The sequence below is a fragment of the Netta rufina genome, assembly GCF_964035555.1.
Source record: "Netta rufina genome assembly, chromosome: 17".
Classification (NCBI taxonomy): domain Eukaryota; kingdom Metazoa; phylum Chordata; class Aves; order Anseriformes; family Anatidae; genus Netta; species Netta rufina.
The window spans coordinates 13251687-13268864 of NC_140141.1; the positions used below are offsets into that span (position 1 = coordinate 13251687).

The following is a 17178-nucleotide window of genomic DNA, read 5'->3' on the forward strand; positions in this document are numbered from 1 at the left end:
GTAATAGTCTCTAGATTCATGAATTGAGTTGGAGCTTTGCTGTGAGTGACTGTTGGGCTGAACGCCCGGCCGGGTGTAAGAAGGGTGAGGGTTGGGCCCTGGTTGTGACCCAGTTTTTCACGCGGTGTTTGCAGCTCTGTGCCAAAGTGCTGGGGTCAGCAGCTCGCTGCGGTGCCCCCACGTCTCCGCGGGCACAGCCCCGCCGCTGCTGCAGCCAGTGTGGTGTGGGGGCGATGCACGTGGTGGGACGAGTGGCACGGCAGTGAGAAGCTGCTCCTTGCAAACCACGAGGCCAGCTCTGCCTCAAAATTATTAAAAAAAAGAAAAAAAAAAAAAAAAAAAGAGCCTGTGCCTTCTAGCTGGTTGCCCAAATGTGCAGCCCAGCAGCCTCGGGTTGGTTGGGAGCCTTTCTCACAAGGGTTTCCTGCAGGTCCCTAAATGAGCAGCCTGCGTTTTGGAGATATCTATAACCTCAGGTTAATGGACCGACCTGAGGGGAAAGCTGTTTTATTAAAAAAAAAAAACACCAACAAACCCCCAGCTGTGTGGTTCTGAGCGTGGTCTGGAGGTGGAGGAGAGCGCAAAGAGGGTTTGGAAGCGGTGCGGTGAGCTCCTGCGGCACAGCCCCGGCGTTTCAGCCCAGCTCTGGGGGCAGGCACAGAGGAGGTGAGCAAAGCAAGTGGCAGCGACCTGGGGACACCCGACTGAGCCCTGGGACCGGGCTGGCAGTGTGAGGAAAGGAGCAGGGCTCACCAGCTGCTCACCACGGCCGCTTTTCCCCTCCAGTGGTCGGTGGTGGCAGCAGGCACCGGGAGGAGACTTTGCACTAACTCACAGCAAGCCAGGAAGGGCCTGGCTCTGCCTTTTTTGGGCTGTTTTGGGGTTATTCCCTGCGGATAAATGGCTGTGTGCAGTGCTGCTCCCATGGGATCACCACCGGGCTGGGCTGATTCCCAACTGGGAGCTCCTGGGGCCGCTCCCTTCTCAAACCCACCCACGCAGCACCCCGTGGCCACGAGCTTCGCGGCTGAATTTGGCTCTAGGTGAGAAGCGTTTCCATGCGCCCGCTTTCAACCTCCTGCTCGCTAATTAAGGGACAGGTGGGGAAATCAGCACAGCACAGCACAGCACAGCTCACCTCTGTCTCCCCGCCTCCCCTCCCCGGTGTATTTTCTGCCCGAACAAATGGCAGCGGGAATGCAGCCCAGCTGCAGGGTATTTCCACCCTGGTAATTCACAGCAGTTGTGGTTAGGTGCTGTAGTTTGCATATAGCGGGGATAGTTCAATAGCCAACGGTTGGTACCTTCTAGAAGGCCATGAGAAATGTCGTGTCACGTCCCGCGCGGGGATTATTTTCGTTAGGGGCTCAGCCAGTAGATGCCAGCCCCAGGGGTTACCTTTCCATCACCTGAGAGCAGCTGTAGGGGGAGAAAGTTGCCTTCCCGACAGAGCTCTTCCTCCCTGAGCATCATCCGGAGAGGGGGAGCTGGAAGGCGTTGTGGCTGGATGCTGCTTTGGGTTTTGTCTTAGGAAGATTTTTCCTGGTTTAATGAATGAGCTGCATTCCTCAGCTGCTGTGCTCAATCCCGTGCTGTCCGACTGCCTGTTGCTAAATCGGCGTGGCGAGAGAAGGGAAAAGCTGAGCAGGAAATAAAGCAGTGAACAACTCAAGATGCCTCCGGAGAGAAGATCTGTAAGAGAAGAGGAAACGGTACCAAAGGGGAACTGTCTCACTGGCCTCACCCTTACTTTTGAGGAAGAACGCCTCTGCTCAGCCTCTTTAGCTGTTGAAGTAGGCTCCTCGGAGTGAAGCAGCTCCTGTGGTGTGACTGGGATTTAATGCCCCCGCTGCACTTTGCTGAAAGACTCGTTAGCCTGCGTTACGGGGCTCAGCAAGGGAACGGAGCCTGCCGAGCTCCTTAGGGTGCCACTCATCAGCTGTGGCCGCTGCTGCAGAGGGCTCCGAGCCTGGCCACAGCGACTTGCCGAGAAGTTTGCCTCTCGAGCTTCTCATTCCCCTGGGCCATTCTCTACTGCTGCACTTACACCAGGAGCACTTACACCACTTGCAACGAGAGCTTCGGCCTCACTGCTTCCATGCTTTTTGTGTCAGACGGTCGGGATCGAGGCTGGCTGAGTGGTCTCGCCTGCAGCAGTTCTGTTGGGAGCTTCCTACAAGCCCCAGGTGCTTGTGTCCTCCCAGCTTGGGGCGGTGGCAGCGGCTGTCTCCAGAACTGGAGGCCAGAAGTTTCCTTAAAATCTTACCATGTGCCACCGTGACTGCAGTGAAGATGATGATAAGATCCTGGGATGTTATTAGCAGTTTTATTAGTATTTTCCCTCAGGAAAGGGAAAAGTTAAGGTAAGAATTAGGACTTGAACTCTCTTCCCTCCTTGCTCCATGCCTATCAGGTAGCAAAAAGCTGTTCACGTTTGGGGAGTTGTTCTGGGCCACCTCCACCAGCCGTAGGGTTCAGGCTCCCAGGCTTTCTTGCAGATGCCAAAAACAGTTGGGCCTCATTGTTTCCCAGCCGTACGGACAGGTCAGGGCTGCAGCCTAGAAATTCAGGGCAAGAACAGCTCAGGCTGCTGGAGAGGGGATGGAGAAGCCGGGCTCATCGTTTGGGATGCCTCTGGAGAAGGAAGGGCAAAAGTGTCCGCGCTGCTGCGTGCCTCGGGATGCTGACAGCACCTGGGTGGAGAGCAGCGAGCAGAAGAGCATTAAAGGACGATGTTGATGGATGGTCTCACAAAAGCTCCTCTTTTTCTCTTGCCTGGTGTCCTTCAAGGCCTCGATTCCTTGGTTTCTGCCTTCCCTGCTGAGCAAAGTCCACGCCGTGCAGGCTGCACTGCGAACGTCCAGCTCCTACAAATGAAACTGCCGTGGCTGCTAACGCTGGAAATGCAGAGAGATGAACAAAGTGCTGAAAATGCTGCCACAACAGCAATAGCCCCGTGATTTCAGGTTCTCCAGGGTACAGAAGTAGTGTGTAAAAGGGGGAAAATATCAAATCGGCCTCGTCCTGCTGATTAGAGCTTGTTTAAATACAGCGTGTGCACAACCTGTTCTTCAATAGGCCGATATCAGCTGGGGAAGCCAGGCTGTTTTCCAAGCTTATCTGCTTTCTTATTGCCCTGTTGGTAGCGAGATCTGAATCCGTGGCTCCGTTTGACCTGTGCTTTAAGTACAGGAGAGAGCTCAGGGGATGGCAGAGGAGAGAGCCTGCTTGGCACCGAGCTGCGAGCTATCTGTGTACTCTGCACGCTCGCTTATTGCATCCCTCGTTATGCTTATTGCTGGACTCTGATCTACGGCTGCTAATTCCCCTCTTCAGCTCTGCTTGTAAAGTGCCTTCTGCTATCTAGGAATATCGGTGTGCTCCTGCAGCACCGTGAGGAACGGAGCAGGGCATTTCAGAATCGCTCGGCACATCGGGGCTCTGCATCTCCTGCGCTTGCTCCTGAGCTGAGCAGTTTGCTTTGCGTCTTTGGAGGGGGAGATGCTGCTTCCAACTCCAGATCTCTTCACGTTTTGGGAACGTTCCCTGACTAATTTATCTGTAGGGGGTATTTTCTTGCCACTCTGCCATCCTTTTATGCATGACTTAGCTTCCCAGCCGACTGAGGAAGCCTTTGAAGTTAGATTGCAAATGGGCTGTCCCTTCCCCCCCCTCTGAGGTAGGGAAAGCAGAGCAGCCATGGCTGGGGGAAGAGCTGGCCATGTTACGTGGCTCCCCACTGTACCACCTCTTCTTTTCCTCCTTCCTTTTCCCTACTTCCCCCCCAAGAAACCCTTTTTCCTCTTAATGAGATCTCCTTTAAGACTTAAGGGAAAAGGCCGTGGCCCCGTGAGAAGGTAAATCCACTTTTCGGGCGTTTTGTCTGTGATGAAACGTGAGCAGCCTCCCGGTTCTCCCCCTGTCCTTAAAGCACTGCTGGATTTACGTGTGGATTTCGTGTCAGAAAGCCCTGGAGGTGAGCGATGAGACCTTTTCCCTCTGGGAGCAGCGGTGCTCTGTGCTTCCCCACCTCCAGCCCTCCCTCCGTGCACCAAAAAGCCGCGAGGAGCTCCTTCCTTCCTCGCCTGCTTCCAAACCACGCCGTGCGGCATTCCCAGTCTGTGGGATGGTCAAACGAGGGACCAGCCCCTGAGCCAGCACATTGCAAGGCACAAACAAGCATCTCCTCACCCCCATCCCCGTGTTTTGGGACTTATGGGTTCCTGGGGGATCCACCTCTGTCCTTCTGCGGTTTGAGGCATCGACAAAGCTTCCTTTTGGTATTGGGGGGGAAAAAAAGGCATGAGTTAGGCTGGTGTTTACAGCGCTGTTTGTTTGTAATGAGCAGCTGAATGTTTTTGTTGCTTGTTTTACCTGTTGGGCAGCCTTGGAGGTGTGAGGAGGACAAATGAGCACCAGACCAAAACACAGGCTGAGCCAAGAGAGTGTGTGTCAGGTAGGGTATAGTCACTCCTTGCAGCCTGAGTTCTCTTTTTCAAGCAGTGAGGGAGAATTTTGCAGTCAGCAATAAAGAAACCCAAACACCCAGGTAACTTCTCACCCCCTGCAAGAAATCCTTGCTGTGTTGCAGCCGTTTTGGTGCCTGTTTTTTGCAGGACACGGCGACGAGTGGTGGAATAGGATCACAGAATCGTTACCGTGTTCTGCTCTGCTTTGTTTGCAACCTTTGCTTGAGAGTCAGATTTGCAAAGAGCCGTATGAATATACAGCTGTGTAGAAATCGTGCTCTTCTGTTCTCGAGGTAGCAACACATGTCGTGAAGGTATTCATAATCGCTCATCTGTAATGTGTTAATCTTTTAATTTGCCTTTTCCTGAGCCGGGCATTTCATTACAGCGCGAGTGCACCTGAAAGCTATCTCTGTCCCAATTAAAAGCTGCAGCGATCCTAATCGCGCGCTCTGGCAGTGGCAGGAGGAGGACGGGAGCTCCCTTTGCTGCTCAGAGGAGGAGGAAAGACGTGACTAACCAGCCCGGGGAGGAGGCAGCAGACAAACTTCAGCGTCGATGCAGGCTGCAGTGGCCGTGTGCTGGCCAGAGCAAGCTACCATAGGCATTGATGGGGCACGGGTGCCTGAAGAGGCTCAGGAGCTCTTCCAGGAGCTGGCAGGAGGATGCAGGCAGCGGTTTACTCCACTTTTTGCAGCTGGTGAAGCCCCTCAGGTGGCTCTGCCCTTCTGCACGCCGCTTGGGCAGCGCCGGCACGGTGTCACCCTCGTGCAGGTTCCTGCAGAGGGAGACCTGTAATTACAGGGAGCCGAGTCTGAAATGTTCGTGTGTGTTGTCGGCACGGGGCTGAGCCCCTCTGGGTCACGCCTGACACCGAGAGGTGTGGATGCTCAGCACAGCACAGCACCTCTGCCGTGCCATCGTGCCCGATCCCGTGAGCTGAGGGCAGCTGGGAGGCACGGCTGCTGCTCGGTGCTGCGCATGCGAGCCCTTCTCTAGCCAAAGACCAGGTTAAAAATGGGTAAAGCAATGCTCCCTGAAGCCCTCGCTCTGCTCCGGTATGTAGATTTTGGACAGCAAGGGGTATTTCACTGTGTGAGCCGTGTGAATGGTGGGATTCTCTGGGCTGAGCTTGAATAGGCTTAAATATGTTTTGTTTTTTAAAGGAGTTTTTCATTGAAATTGTGCCTCTGAAGGAGGGGTTGCAGGCGGCTGGTTTGCGTCCTCAGGCTTCCCTTTTGTTCTGGAGATGCTGTGAGGAATGTCAGCGACAGGTTTGAAGTCTCTCGTCCTTTAATGTGTTCCGCGGGAGCCCGGCAGAGCGAGCGGCGCGTTACGGGGCGCGTGCTATTCCCTCCCTGGGGTCGCAGCCTGGGGAGCCAGGGCCGATTCCCTCGATTCCCTTGTCAGGCCAGCAGCACGGCGCGGGGAGGCAGCTGGAGGGACCCAGAGCCTCCTCCCGGCGCTGTCACACACTCGCTGTGTGACCCTGCTCAGTCAGTCCTCATCTCGCTGCCTCTCCCTCGCCTCCGGAGCTTTTCCTTTCCCTGCTTTTTTGTCAGGATAAAGGCCGAGGCGTGCTCGCTCGCGGATGTTTTTAGATCCTCGCATGGACTTCATCCAAAACCAAGCAACGACTGTTTGACAGTCAGTAGGGTTATGAAAACTTTTCTCCTCCAAGAGCTGCTTCTGATTTGACATCTCGCTGGATTGAAAAGCTGCTGCCTAACACTTCAAGGGGCAAAGACTGCCAGCATTCAGTATGCAGCTTTCGAAGTTTTGGGTGATTTTTTTTTCCCCCCTGTATGGTTTCTGTGCGTGCAAGTTGCAGTAGGCTTGCAGGTTGCCTTCCTCATGCAAGGGATGCTTCATTTCGTCACAGCTGATGACCTTGCATGGAGCTGAATGCCCCTGGCCCTGCCTTGCAGTGTTTTGGTGCACCACAGCTTGGTAGCTGCTGTGTTCTGCGATACAGCTTGCCCACCTGGGCTGCAGGTAACTCGGTGCCGATCAGAGCATTTAAACAAAACCAGCTGCGAGCTGATGGGCTCCAAAATGCATTCTGAATTCTGAGCAAGCTCTTAAACCCATGTCAGGGCCGGGAGAGAGCAGCTCTGCACGCCTGCAGCAGCCAGTGCTGCCTGCTGACACATTAGGACGTAGCTTCATTTTTTCTGCAGGTACAAACGTTTGCTTGCTACGTGCTGGGGATTGCTCCGAGATATACACTGCGTTCAGCAGCTCTCTGCCCTGCTCAGACCAAGCAGAAGCAGGACCTTGGGGTGTTCCCCCCGTGTAGCTGAGGGTGGCAGGGAGCGTTTGGGGGAGCAGCGAAGGATGAGGCCGTTTGTAAGCAGTGAGGCTGACTCGAGTCTCTCCCAACAAATCTGCATCGTTCAAACACCTCTGGAAAAATGTATCGCGCATATAATTAAATACCTGTTTTGCTAACTCTTAATTTAATTAATGCAAAGTGGAGATGGCAGCACCAATTAATTTAGTTGGAAATGGCTTTGCTCTCAGTGGGCTGAAGGGAGGCTTTCCGGAGGCACGATACCAGCTGCCCTGGGAAGCGTGCAGGTGAAGCCCAGGACTGACTGACACCGTTTTTTTGACAGTGATGGAAATGACATCCCCAGAGCAGCGCAGATGCCAGCTCTCAGATCGCTTTTTTCCCCTGTAAAAGCAAAGAGGGAAGGCAGCGAGGAGGCAGTTGCTCTGGGAGGAAAGCGTAGCTGCTTTCAGCCCTACCCTGAGAGGCATTTGGTAGCAGCCGCAGCAAATCCAGGTTCAGACAGGTGAACGAAAAGAAAACCGTGTAACAAAAGACCTTTCTGTCTCCCCCTGATTTCTCTTTCCGTGCCTTTATCTGTCTCGCTCAGTCGGTGCCCGTGTTTTTCCCCCTCAGACAGAACTTTCCTCTAACTGCTCATCCGCTTTAAATATTAATTCCTCTTAACTTTCTTTAAAGACTTCCGTGTAGAGGATCTTCTTTTGGTTTGACCTCTTTGCTAACCTCATGTATTCCTTTATTTTCTCCCCCCCTCCCTGCCCTTTTGGTCTTTTTCTCCCTGCCGTTAAATCCCTTTCTCTTTCCCTTTCTGTCTTGCTTGGGTTAAAACTGGAGCACAGATTGTGTTCGCTGTGCAGGTGAGCTGTCAGCCCCGCGCCGCAGGAAGCAGGGAACGTGTCGTTGCTTCTTGCAGACCCAAATGAGCACCAGAGGAATTACAAAATTAAAAAAATAAATCTTTTGGTCTTCCAGAAGTGCTCGCTGTTGCTTTAGCAGCTCTCATTTCAGCTCAAGGGAAAATAAATGGGTGTATGAATGAAGAAAGGTAACGTGCACTGCAGCGTGGGGGCTGCCACCCCCTTAGCTTCAGGTCTGCTGCCCGAGGCAGATCCGAAGCCAACTTTGTCTGTCTTTGGGCTGGATGCTCCTGGCTTCCCATCCCGTGCTGCCTTTTAGCTTTATCCAGCTTTTGGAGCCGGCCCCAGCGCTTTTAGCGGTGCCTTTGGTGTTTATTACTGACAAACGGGGTCTGTTTCGCGGGAAACTTGTTGACACCTGCTGCGGGCATCTCGTTTGCTCTTCCTTTGCTCCCTTCAGTGGAGCTGTGTTAGCTGAAGCCGCGGGATGTCCTTTCATTGCCCACACCCTCGGCGTGGGACGTGACTGCGGCCGAGCAGCCAGGGAGGGGACACAGGGTGTGAAACCCCAGACCTCTTAGTCGGGGCGGGGGGAGAGGACACAGTTCAGCTCTGGAAACACTCGAGCACCACAGGTTATTACTTCTTTCTTAGCAGTTTGTTTCAGGGGTACACAACAGCCCTGGGAGCGCCTCCCTGGTGTACAGAGGCACCAAAGCAGCTCCAGGAGAGCCCCCGCTCGTCCCGCGGGCAGCGTTTGGTAGCACTCACTGCAGGGTTTGCCAGCCACCAGTGCTGCTCTGTGCTTTCAGCTGCTCTGCAGGGCTAAACGGGGGTCTCCTGGGAGAGCTGAGAGGCAGGACAACTTCAGATGGGCATCTTCACTCAAGCCCTAAGTTGTTTTTTGGGGTGACCCATGCGGAGCGTGGTGCACGAGCCCGCGGGCTCGCGCTGCAGCAGAGGAATGCGGGGAAGCCGGGCCGAGGGGAGGTGCTAGGACAGGAGGATTTGCAAAGCTGCTGCTGCCAGCGTTGTGCTCAGCCTGCTCTCTGGTGGTGGCTGCCGTAGCAGAGATGACCTTTGATAAAAATGTGAAGCATTTGGGTTGATCTGGGTAGCTGCGGTTGCTCAGCGCCGTACGGCCGCAGCTCACAGCAGAGTCATCAGCCCGGCTGCTGGTGCTTTTGTTTCCTCACCACTGTCCAAAATCGCGAGGTAAAATAGGAAATCACGGCAGAGAAGAAGAAAACTGCCGCTGAAGCTGTTTGCCAGCAGCTCTCCCTGTGCAGGTTCTCCAGCATCTGGTGCGGGCTGAGCTTCATTGCTCTTCCTTTCAGATCAGGGAGACCGGTAGGAGAGCAGACACCAGCACCTGCTGGCACAAAACGTGGAAGAAACAAACATCTTGGGGATCTTTGTTGAAATTTGGCTGAAAACAGCCAACAGGTTCCAAAAAAAACTATTGCCAGGAGTGAGATACAGAGAGGCACAGCAACGTTACCACTTAATTGTGGTCTCGTTTCCTCAGCTGGGCTGCAGCCCACGGTGCCCAGGAGAGCTGCTGCGCCGAGCAGCGTGGGGATGCTCTTCGTTTAGATCAGCTGGGGGTGACACGCAACTCTTTGGGCTTTCTCGTGCGAGGCTGTGGGGAGGAAGGAAGTGCTCGGTGCGTCGTGTGAGGGGTGCGGGCTCCGCACGCTCGGAGGGAGCCTGGGAGAGAAGGTCACGATGAGTGCTTCTGCTTTTCAGCCCTGAAAACAGCCGGGTGGTGGCTGCTGTCGCAGGAGTGGTGGGTTTTGCCACTTTTAGCTAGGAAAAAAAAAAAAAGAAAGGAAGGAAGAATGGGAGAAACAGTTTCAGAGAAGGTAGTTTGGGACCCTGTCATCCTGCTAGTAAAAGGTTAGCCCCGTTTGTGTCACCTAGATCAGCTGCTGGCGTGTTGGATGCGTCTTCCAGCAGGGTTTGGTCGGTGTGTTTCGTAGCAGGCTTTGGTTTAACGGTACCCGAGGGATGTGGCTGCCATCCCTGGGGTTTCTTGGTGCTGGGGACACCTTCAGGCTGAGGTGCCCGTCCAATGTCACACACCGGTGTCACCGCTGGCTGCGTACCAAGGCTGGGGCTGGTGGGGGGCCTCACCTGTACAGGACCAAGTCGGGCAGCTCCGAGGCTCCAGGACGAGCAGACGCCCTTTGCTTTAATCTCATTTCCATCCTTTTGGTGGTAGAGGTTGCACATCGTTTTTGCATTTTGTATAACTCCGTCTTTATTTCACGAGGCTGGCATTCATTTTGCTTAGAAATACGACGTGCTGTGTCTTTGAATTATGGCATTTAAGACTCTGAAGTTTAAAGGCAATTGAAGCAGATTCAGGCTCTTTTTTTCATCATGAATTGCTTTGGCCCGGTAGACAACTTTCGGCAGCAGCAGCCGTGTGGAAGTATTGTCTTCCCACAATTAGAGGTTAAAAGTTGACAGCAGATGAGCTGGGGAGGATGATACAAAACCACTGACGTTTTTTGCGCGTGCTGCAAACTGAAAAAGAGCTCACGGTGCAATGCACCTGTCGGGGTTAGATGCAAATAGGAGGCAATGCACCTTGCAGAGAAAGGCGGTCGGGCTGCGGGTGTTCCGCCGATCACGGGAGCAGCTCTTCCTCGTGCACAGAAGCCAAGGTTTGTGTTCGGTTGGGATCGATGCCCTTTTAGGAAACTGCTACCTCCCTGCTCCCTGAGGTCTGACATGGGAGGGAGAAGCTTCAATGGGCACCAGCTGCTCACCGGGCCCTGGCTTTGTGGATCATCACTCGCTTTCCTCCAATCCCAATTAAAATGTGGGTTAAACTTAGCCTTTGTTTAAAGCAGCTGGTGCCGTGGTATTTAACGCAGAAGGATCGTGCAGCTCACCTTTCCTCTCTCTTTTCGCAGGGTCAGCATTCTTCGGGGGAGGACATGGAGATCTCCGACGACGAGATGAACCCCGCGCCCATCACCAGCGCCGAATGTGCCAAAACCATCGTGGTGAACTCCTCCGTCAGCAACACGGCCGTCATGGCCCCGTCCATCCCCCCCATGCCGCCGCCGCCGGGATTCCCTCCTCTTCCTCCTCCTCCTCCTCCACCCCCCCAGCCGGGCTTCCCGATGCCCCCACCGCTCCCCCCGCCGCCGCCCCCCACCCACCCCGCCGTCACCGTCCCCCCGCCGCCTCTCCCGGCGCCCCCCGGGGTGCCCCCGCCTCACATTTTGCCTCCTCTGCCTCCTTTCCACCCCGGCATGTTCCCCGTCATGCAGGTGGATATGATAAGCGTCTTGGGCAACCAGTGGGGCGGCATGCCCATGTCCTTCCAGATGCAAACTCAGATGCTGAGCCGCATGATGCAGGCGCAGAACACCTACCAGTACCCGCCTTTCATGGGGGGGCGGATGCAATTCGTGAATCTTCCGCCCTACCGCCCCTTCTCGATGGGAGCTGCTCTTGCTCGTGGGCAGCAGTGGCCGCCGCTGCCCAAATTTGACCCCTCGGTTCCGCCGCCGGGCTACGAGCCGAAGAAGGAAGATCCCCACAAAGCCACTGTGGACGGAGTCCTCCTGGTTATCGTGAAGGAACTAAAGGCTATCATGAAAAGGGACCTGAACAGGAAGATGGTCGAAGTGGTAGCGTTTCGGGCATTTGATGACTGGTGGGACAAGAAGGAGCGGCTGGCAAAGGTAGGCTCTCACCTGCTGTGTGCTGGGTCCTGGGGAAAGCTCTTCACGGTGCTCGTGGCCGGGGTGTGGGCAAGCAGGGGGCTGGGGCTGAATTTAAAACCAAAATAAAACCTGAAATGTTACAGTAACTAGAGTAGAAGCAAAAAAATAAGCCGCAGAATAGCTGTGCTGTGAGAAACCCCATTGCTTGAGGCAGCTGAAATTAAATGGGAGGCAGGTATGTCCCTCACCTGCCTCCACGCCTGCCCACGGGGCTGGTTTCAACCCCAGGAGGGTGGCAGGAGCAGCCTGGGAGCAGCAGACGTCAGCCTACAAGTGTCTGGGAGGTGGTGCTGCTGCTGCAAGGCTCATTTATTTGGTGTCACTCCACGTGTCCGGGGATTTCGTGCTGCTTTGCCATCAGAGCAAATGCAGGCTGGGAATTTTGGTCCTTTCCCGGTGTCACTGCAGCCCTGCTGGGTGTCTCTGCAGAGCTGTCCTGCCGGGGGGGGGTTTGAGCTCTCCTGTCAAGCTGAACTCCAGCGAGCAGCAGTTGTAGGACAGGGACAGCTGCTCCTGAGACAGAGCAAGGGAAGAGAGCTTACAGTACACACCCGGGAGTCCTCTGCTGTGCTCCTTCTGGGAGAACCTTCACAATTAAGGGGCCTTGCTGTTAAACTCTAAACGCCCAGCCCTATCCCACCCTCCTCCTTCTTTCCTTTCCACTCTTTGTGCAGCAGTTCCAGGGCCTGAAGTTTGAGAAGTTTAGCAGATTTCATTTTTTTTTTCATGGTCTGGACCACTGGTGGCTGCCTCCAGGAAAGGGTCTGCAGGGGGAAATGACCCCAAAATCAGGAGGCAAACAGGCAAGGGCTTCTTGTGTCTAAGAGGAAGCTAAACTTTTGCTCCAATAACACAAAGTCAGATGCAGCGGGAGTGCTTGAAACCATGGCGCTGAAACTTTGCGTTTCCCACTCCGTGTGACAAGGTCCGTGAGTATTCCCAGTCCCCTGCCCTCCTCCCGCCTCCCCAGCGCTCGTACACGACAGCAATTAATTCAGGAGCTGAACGTTGGCCAAATACACGAGGAGTTCCAGGGATTAGTTAAGGCAGCAGCCTCACATGAGTCGTCTGATCCTTCCTCAGCCAATTTCCAGCGTGCCTCGGCCAGCGAACAGCTCTCGTTTAATACGCAGTGATTCTGACACTAGCAGGAGAAACTAATGCTATAGAAAGGGCCACGCGGTCCTCACGGTGACTACTACAGAGGGTTGCTTTAAGAAAGAAGAAAAGGAAAGGAAAAGCAGCACCACAACCTGCAGGTACTTTCTGTTTCTGATGCCAGTTCTCCGGGCAGCACCCTCACCACGTGCTCTTGCAGCTGGCTGCGTGCTACCTCTAGTGCCTGGGAGAGCTCCTGGGCTTTCCGGACAGCTCGGTGTTGCTGCTGCCCAGCAGCTGTTTTATGGCAGTGCCTTTTGCTCTGGGTTAGAGCTGGCTGCTGTGATGTGAGGCAGGAAACCCAGTCCTTCTCCTCCTGCCTAACGTGCAGAGCTTCTGCCTCCTACCAGTGCTGTGTGCTGACAGCTTCGGGGGAGGCCCCCGAGCTTCCAGGGGAGCGAGGGGACAGATCCCACAAGTAGCTGCAAAGCAGCAGTTGAAGCACCCAAGAAATTGGAACTCTGTAGTGAAGGAGCAGCATCAAGTCGAGGCAGGACTTTGGCGGCTGTTCGGGCTCTTCTCTCTCACCCCAGCTGGATTTTGCACGTTCCTCACCTGGAATTCGCAGCCCTCGTTGGCCAGGGCAGCCGACTGCTTTTGCCAAAGGAAAACAAAAGAGGAGAGTTCAGCTTAAATGGTGCCTTCTCGTTCCTGGTGTCTTTTATGACCGTGGGCTCCTCAGTGGCACCTGGAGGTCAGTTCTCCGCACACTTTGCCCTCACTGGTTCTTCTAGAATGGACCAAGACCTCCAGGCACTGTTTGAGCTGGAAGGTTATCAGCACACAAATCCACCAGAACAGGCCCTGCGTCTGCATTTCCTCCCTCCTAATGATTTTAAGTGGAGCTCCTTATATAATTTTTCCTTACTGATTATTAGTAGTGAAAGAAACTGTATTATTTTCAGAGGCTTGCAAGTATAAATAAGACAGCATATGTGCTTGTTTACATCTTTTTTTTCCCTCTAAAAATAAACGAAGCAGATCTGTAGGGACAGCTATCTTTTAATATCTCCTGTCCCTGGCCCACCAGCTGCAGCAGCCCTCCTGTTACAGGAGAAATCTCGTCTGTGGCAGTGCAGGAGCTCCACCACATGCCAGGTCCTCCAGCAGGCATGTCCCTCTGGTCAGAGGCTTCGTGGGTCTGCTATCTCCCTCCTTGACCTTCCCCAAGCATAAGGCTTCTCTATTTTTTTTTTTCCTTCCCTTGTCTGGCTGCTGTATTCCATCGAAGGAATTGCCTTGGCTGCTGGCTGACTGCTAAAAGCTGTGGTGCTATAGGAGAAGGGTGGGAAAGCTCGAGGTAAGACTGGTGTGCTAGGTCAGGCGTGATGGAAAATGCAGAGGAAGAATGCTGCCAGGGAAGGCAGCACGTACCATGGGCCTCCTCTGCCTGAGCAAGGGCAAAACTTCCCCAAATCTAGTGCTGGCTTTAGGTTCGAATGCCTGAGTAAGGTGCTTTTAGCAGAGTGCCCCAGGTACAACCAGCTCCCCAGGCCGGGCAGGGCTTCTGCTTGGCTTCCCTGCTTGATATTCCCACTAGCCTCGTTCTTTATTAGCAGGAGAGCTGAGCTTAAGCTGCCTCTTCGGTGATTACAGTCAGCTTCAGCAAATTAGCTCTGTTAGTGTCGGTAAGAGAAAATGACTTGTAGGCAGTGTTGCACCACGGACTGATGCCAGTGAGCGCTGCCTCCAGTGCCCTTGGCTGAAGACAAGCGTGAAATTATTGATTTTGCTTCCAGCATCTGTGCTGGATTCTTGGCTATTCCAAAGGAGGTCACTGTGGTCCCCTTGCTGAGGAAACCTGAAATGGTCCAGAGGGGCTAGTGAGGACTGCTCGTTTCCCTTGTTCTCCCTCGTGAAGCACATTGGCCAATGTTAAGCTGCGTGCAAAGAAATTGAGATCGTGTTTTAAAACACTCGGTGAAGAAACCAAGAGTGGTGCTTTGCTACCTGACATCATGATGACTCCAAACACAAGACCATGTGGTATCCCAAGCCACTGCTCCAAGAATCCCAGCAGGTTTGTCTTGTAGTGCCTTGTGCAGTGCAGAGAAAATAACTTCTTAAAATGCAAAAGGGAAAAGGCTTCTTGAAGATGGCAAGGTCTCGTTATCAAGAGGAGCTTCTGCACCTTCTCCCTTTGAAGTCGTGTGGCCAAGTGGTGCATCTCCAGATGCCCTTGCCTTCAAAGAAATTGATGCCTGGGCAGGGGAGTGGTATTTCAGAAACCTCAGCCACCTAAATGGCTTCTGGACTTCGTGTGCTCCTCAGGAAACTTTTCCTGTTTTAAAGTATGTTTTTTGTTTTTTTTTTCTCTGCAGGCATCTCTCACTCCAGTGAAGTCTGGAGGCGAACTGGAGGAGAAGCCAAAGCCGAAGGATCGAATCACATCTTGTCTCTTGGAGAACTGGAACAAAGGAGAAGGCCTGGGATATGAGGGGATCGGCTTGGGCATTGGGTTACGAGGGGCCATCCGGTTGCCATCTTTCAAGGTAAAAACAAAGTTGTCTTCGTTATTTCTAACATTCCCTAAAGGAGTATTAGGAGGACAGATGGAAAGGAATCAGACTTGCAACTATAGGGTCACTTGAACATCTTTACTTTCTGGCAAGAAGTAGAAGTATAAAAAACAAAGTTTCTTAAATAAAATAAAGAGGGGGTGGGGGTGTGGTGAAGGGGATAGAATGGAGCCCTTCATTAAAATTGAACTTTTGAGTGCAAAGATGCAAGTAAAGGTTTGGGACTGGAGACTCTGCAGTCTTGATTTAGAATGAAACTTTCATTGAGGCTCTCTAAGATGTCACAGACTGCAGGCTCTCTGTTTGGTTACAACTCAGACACATCCATTTGCCAAAAGCATTCTCTGTCAGATTCAGAGTACCTGGTGATGACATGCACCATGCTGGTATGGGAAGTGTTTTGATGCAAATTGAAGGGGTAGAGTTTCATTCACAGTGAAATTCTGTTTGCAAGCAAATAAAGGGATCAAGAGCCGGGGAAGTGGCCCTTGATTTCTTGGTGTAAGTCACACTGGCAAAGTTAGGCAGTAGCAGTTTATTTAAGAAGTTGATTTCTGCTGTTTCTAAACTCTTAGAAATGCTAATTTTGTCTTTTGTTCAGGTGAAAAGAAAGGAGCCACCTGAAGCTGCCTCAGCAGGAGATCAGAAGAGAATCCGGCCTTCTACTTCTGTTGATGATGAAGATGAAGGTTTGCAAAGCACATTTGTTTGAAACACAAGAGCAGATGCAAGCCACATGCGAGCTGAATCCTTTTAAACTTCACAGCAGTGTGCTCACTTACAGTTAGACACAGAATCAAGGATCTGAGCCAAAACCCTGCCTCTCACAAAACTCTAATCAGCTGGGAGATGTCTTCTCTGGATTTAGTTATCTTAAATTCACTGGCGGGAAATTTAAGACCTGCATTTTATGAACGCTTGTACCCTGTTTTAGATTTGCTGATGCAGAGCTGGTCACCCAGTAGAGGGAGCTCAGATTAGTTCATGGACTGTGTTCCGGAGGCATGCTTGCAACTCACCGTGTATGTTGAGGGAGAAAGCAAGTAAGAGACAGTTTGCTCTGCTTATTTATTTATTCTTAAGTAACTTATTTGCCAGAGGGATCTATTTCCAAAGATTTTAACTTCTTTTTTCTCCCTGGGAACAGGGAAGAGTAGAGATAAGAGTACTCAAAGCTTGATGTCTTTATTTTGCATTAAACAGTGGATTCAAGTTAGTTGTGCTATAAACTTGGTTCAGACTAACAACTCGTTTCAAGCCGAAGTACAGAAGCAGGGTTTTGTTTAAAAAAAGAGAATGAAAGGCATTAAATCATTAAGTTTAAAAAACGTAAGAACCAAGGTTAACCAAGCATCTTTCTCATAACACAAACCCATCAGTTCTTCAAGAAATAAAACAAACCCAGAGTTTGTTAAAGCATTCGTATCCCATAGCGTGTCCCTGTTTAGGGAAGCAGCACAGGGAGTTTCCCAACATGAATCAAGTATTCTGCTGTGGCACTGCACGTAGTGCTCTTCTCCAAGCAGTACCCAGGCAGTGTTGGGTAAGACAACCCCTTGGCAAGGTCCCTGTTGGCGTACCAGTTCTGATCTCCATGGTGCCACGTCTCCTTGCTGCTCTGCCTGCAGCTTGTCAGCTTTGGCTACCTTTTGGCATTTTGCAGTCCTTGGGACTTTCAACACCCTGCTCCCAGTCTCACCCTCACTCGTGCTGTGAAATTAAGTGCCTGTGAGCCTGGGGACTCTCACACCGTGTGCACGCATTGCTCCTAACTTTGATCTTCCCAAAGCAAAAGTTCCTATGATGTGATCAACCCTTTCCCTCCCTTGAAAGTATTTGAGGGCAATTTCCTCCTTGTTTTTGCTCCCCAGAGTCAGAGAGGGACAGAGATGCTTCCGATGCAACGTCTGACTTGTCAAAGAAGGATGCAGAAGCAGTGGGGCTGAGGCGGCGACCAGCAAGGCCGCTGGAGCTTGACAGCGAGGGGGAAGAGGGAGACGAGACATCAGAGAAAGAAGAAGAGTCCTCCTCAGAGAAGGAAGAAGAGCAGGAGGAAGAGAGAGCCTTGGTGAAAGCAGCACCTGGAAAGGTGTGTTGGTTTGTGATCATATTTTTGCATGCAGTCTGTCATTAAAA

At 52.6% G+C, this 17178-nt stretch overlaps 1 protein-coding gene across 1 annotated transcript in view; it reads left to right on the forward strand.

Moving 5' to 3' along the window:
• Positions 1-17178, forward strand: part of SETD1B (SET domain containing 1B, histone lysine methyltransferase) — a 45730-nt gene that overhangs the window by 15417 nt on the left and 13135 nt on the right. Inside the window, exons 7-10 of the mRNA XM_084297326.1 lie at positions 10544-11323; positions 14845-15015; positions 15644-15731; positions 16914-17131. Of these exons, the coding sequence (XP_084153452.1) occupies positions 10544-11323; positions 14845-15015; positions 15644-15731; positions 16914-17131 (1257 nt within the window). The remainder of the gene's footprint in view (positions 1-10543; positions 11324-14844; positions 15016-15643; positions 15732-16913; positions 17132-17178) is intronic.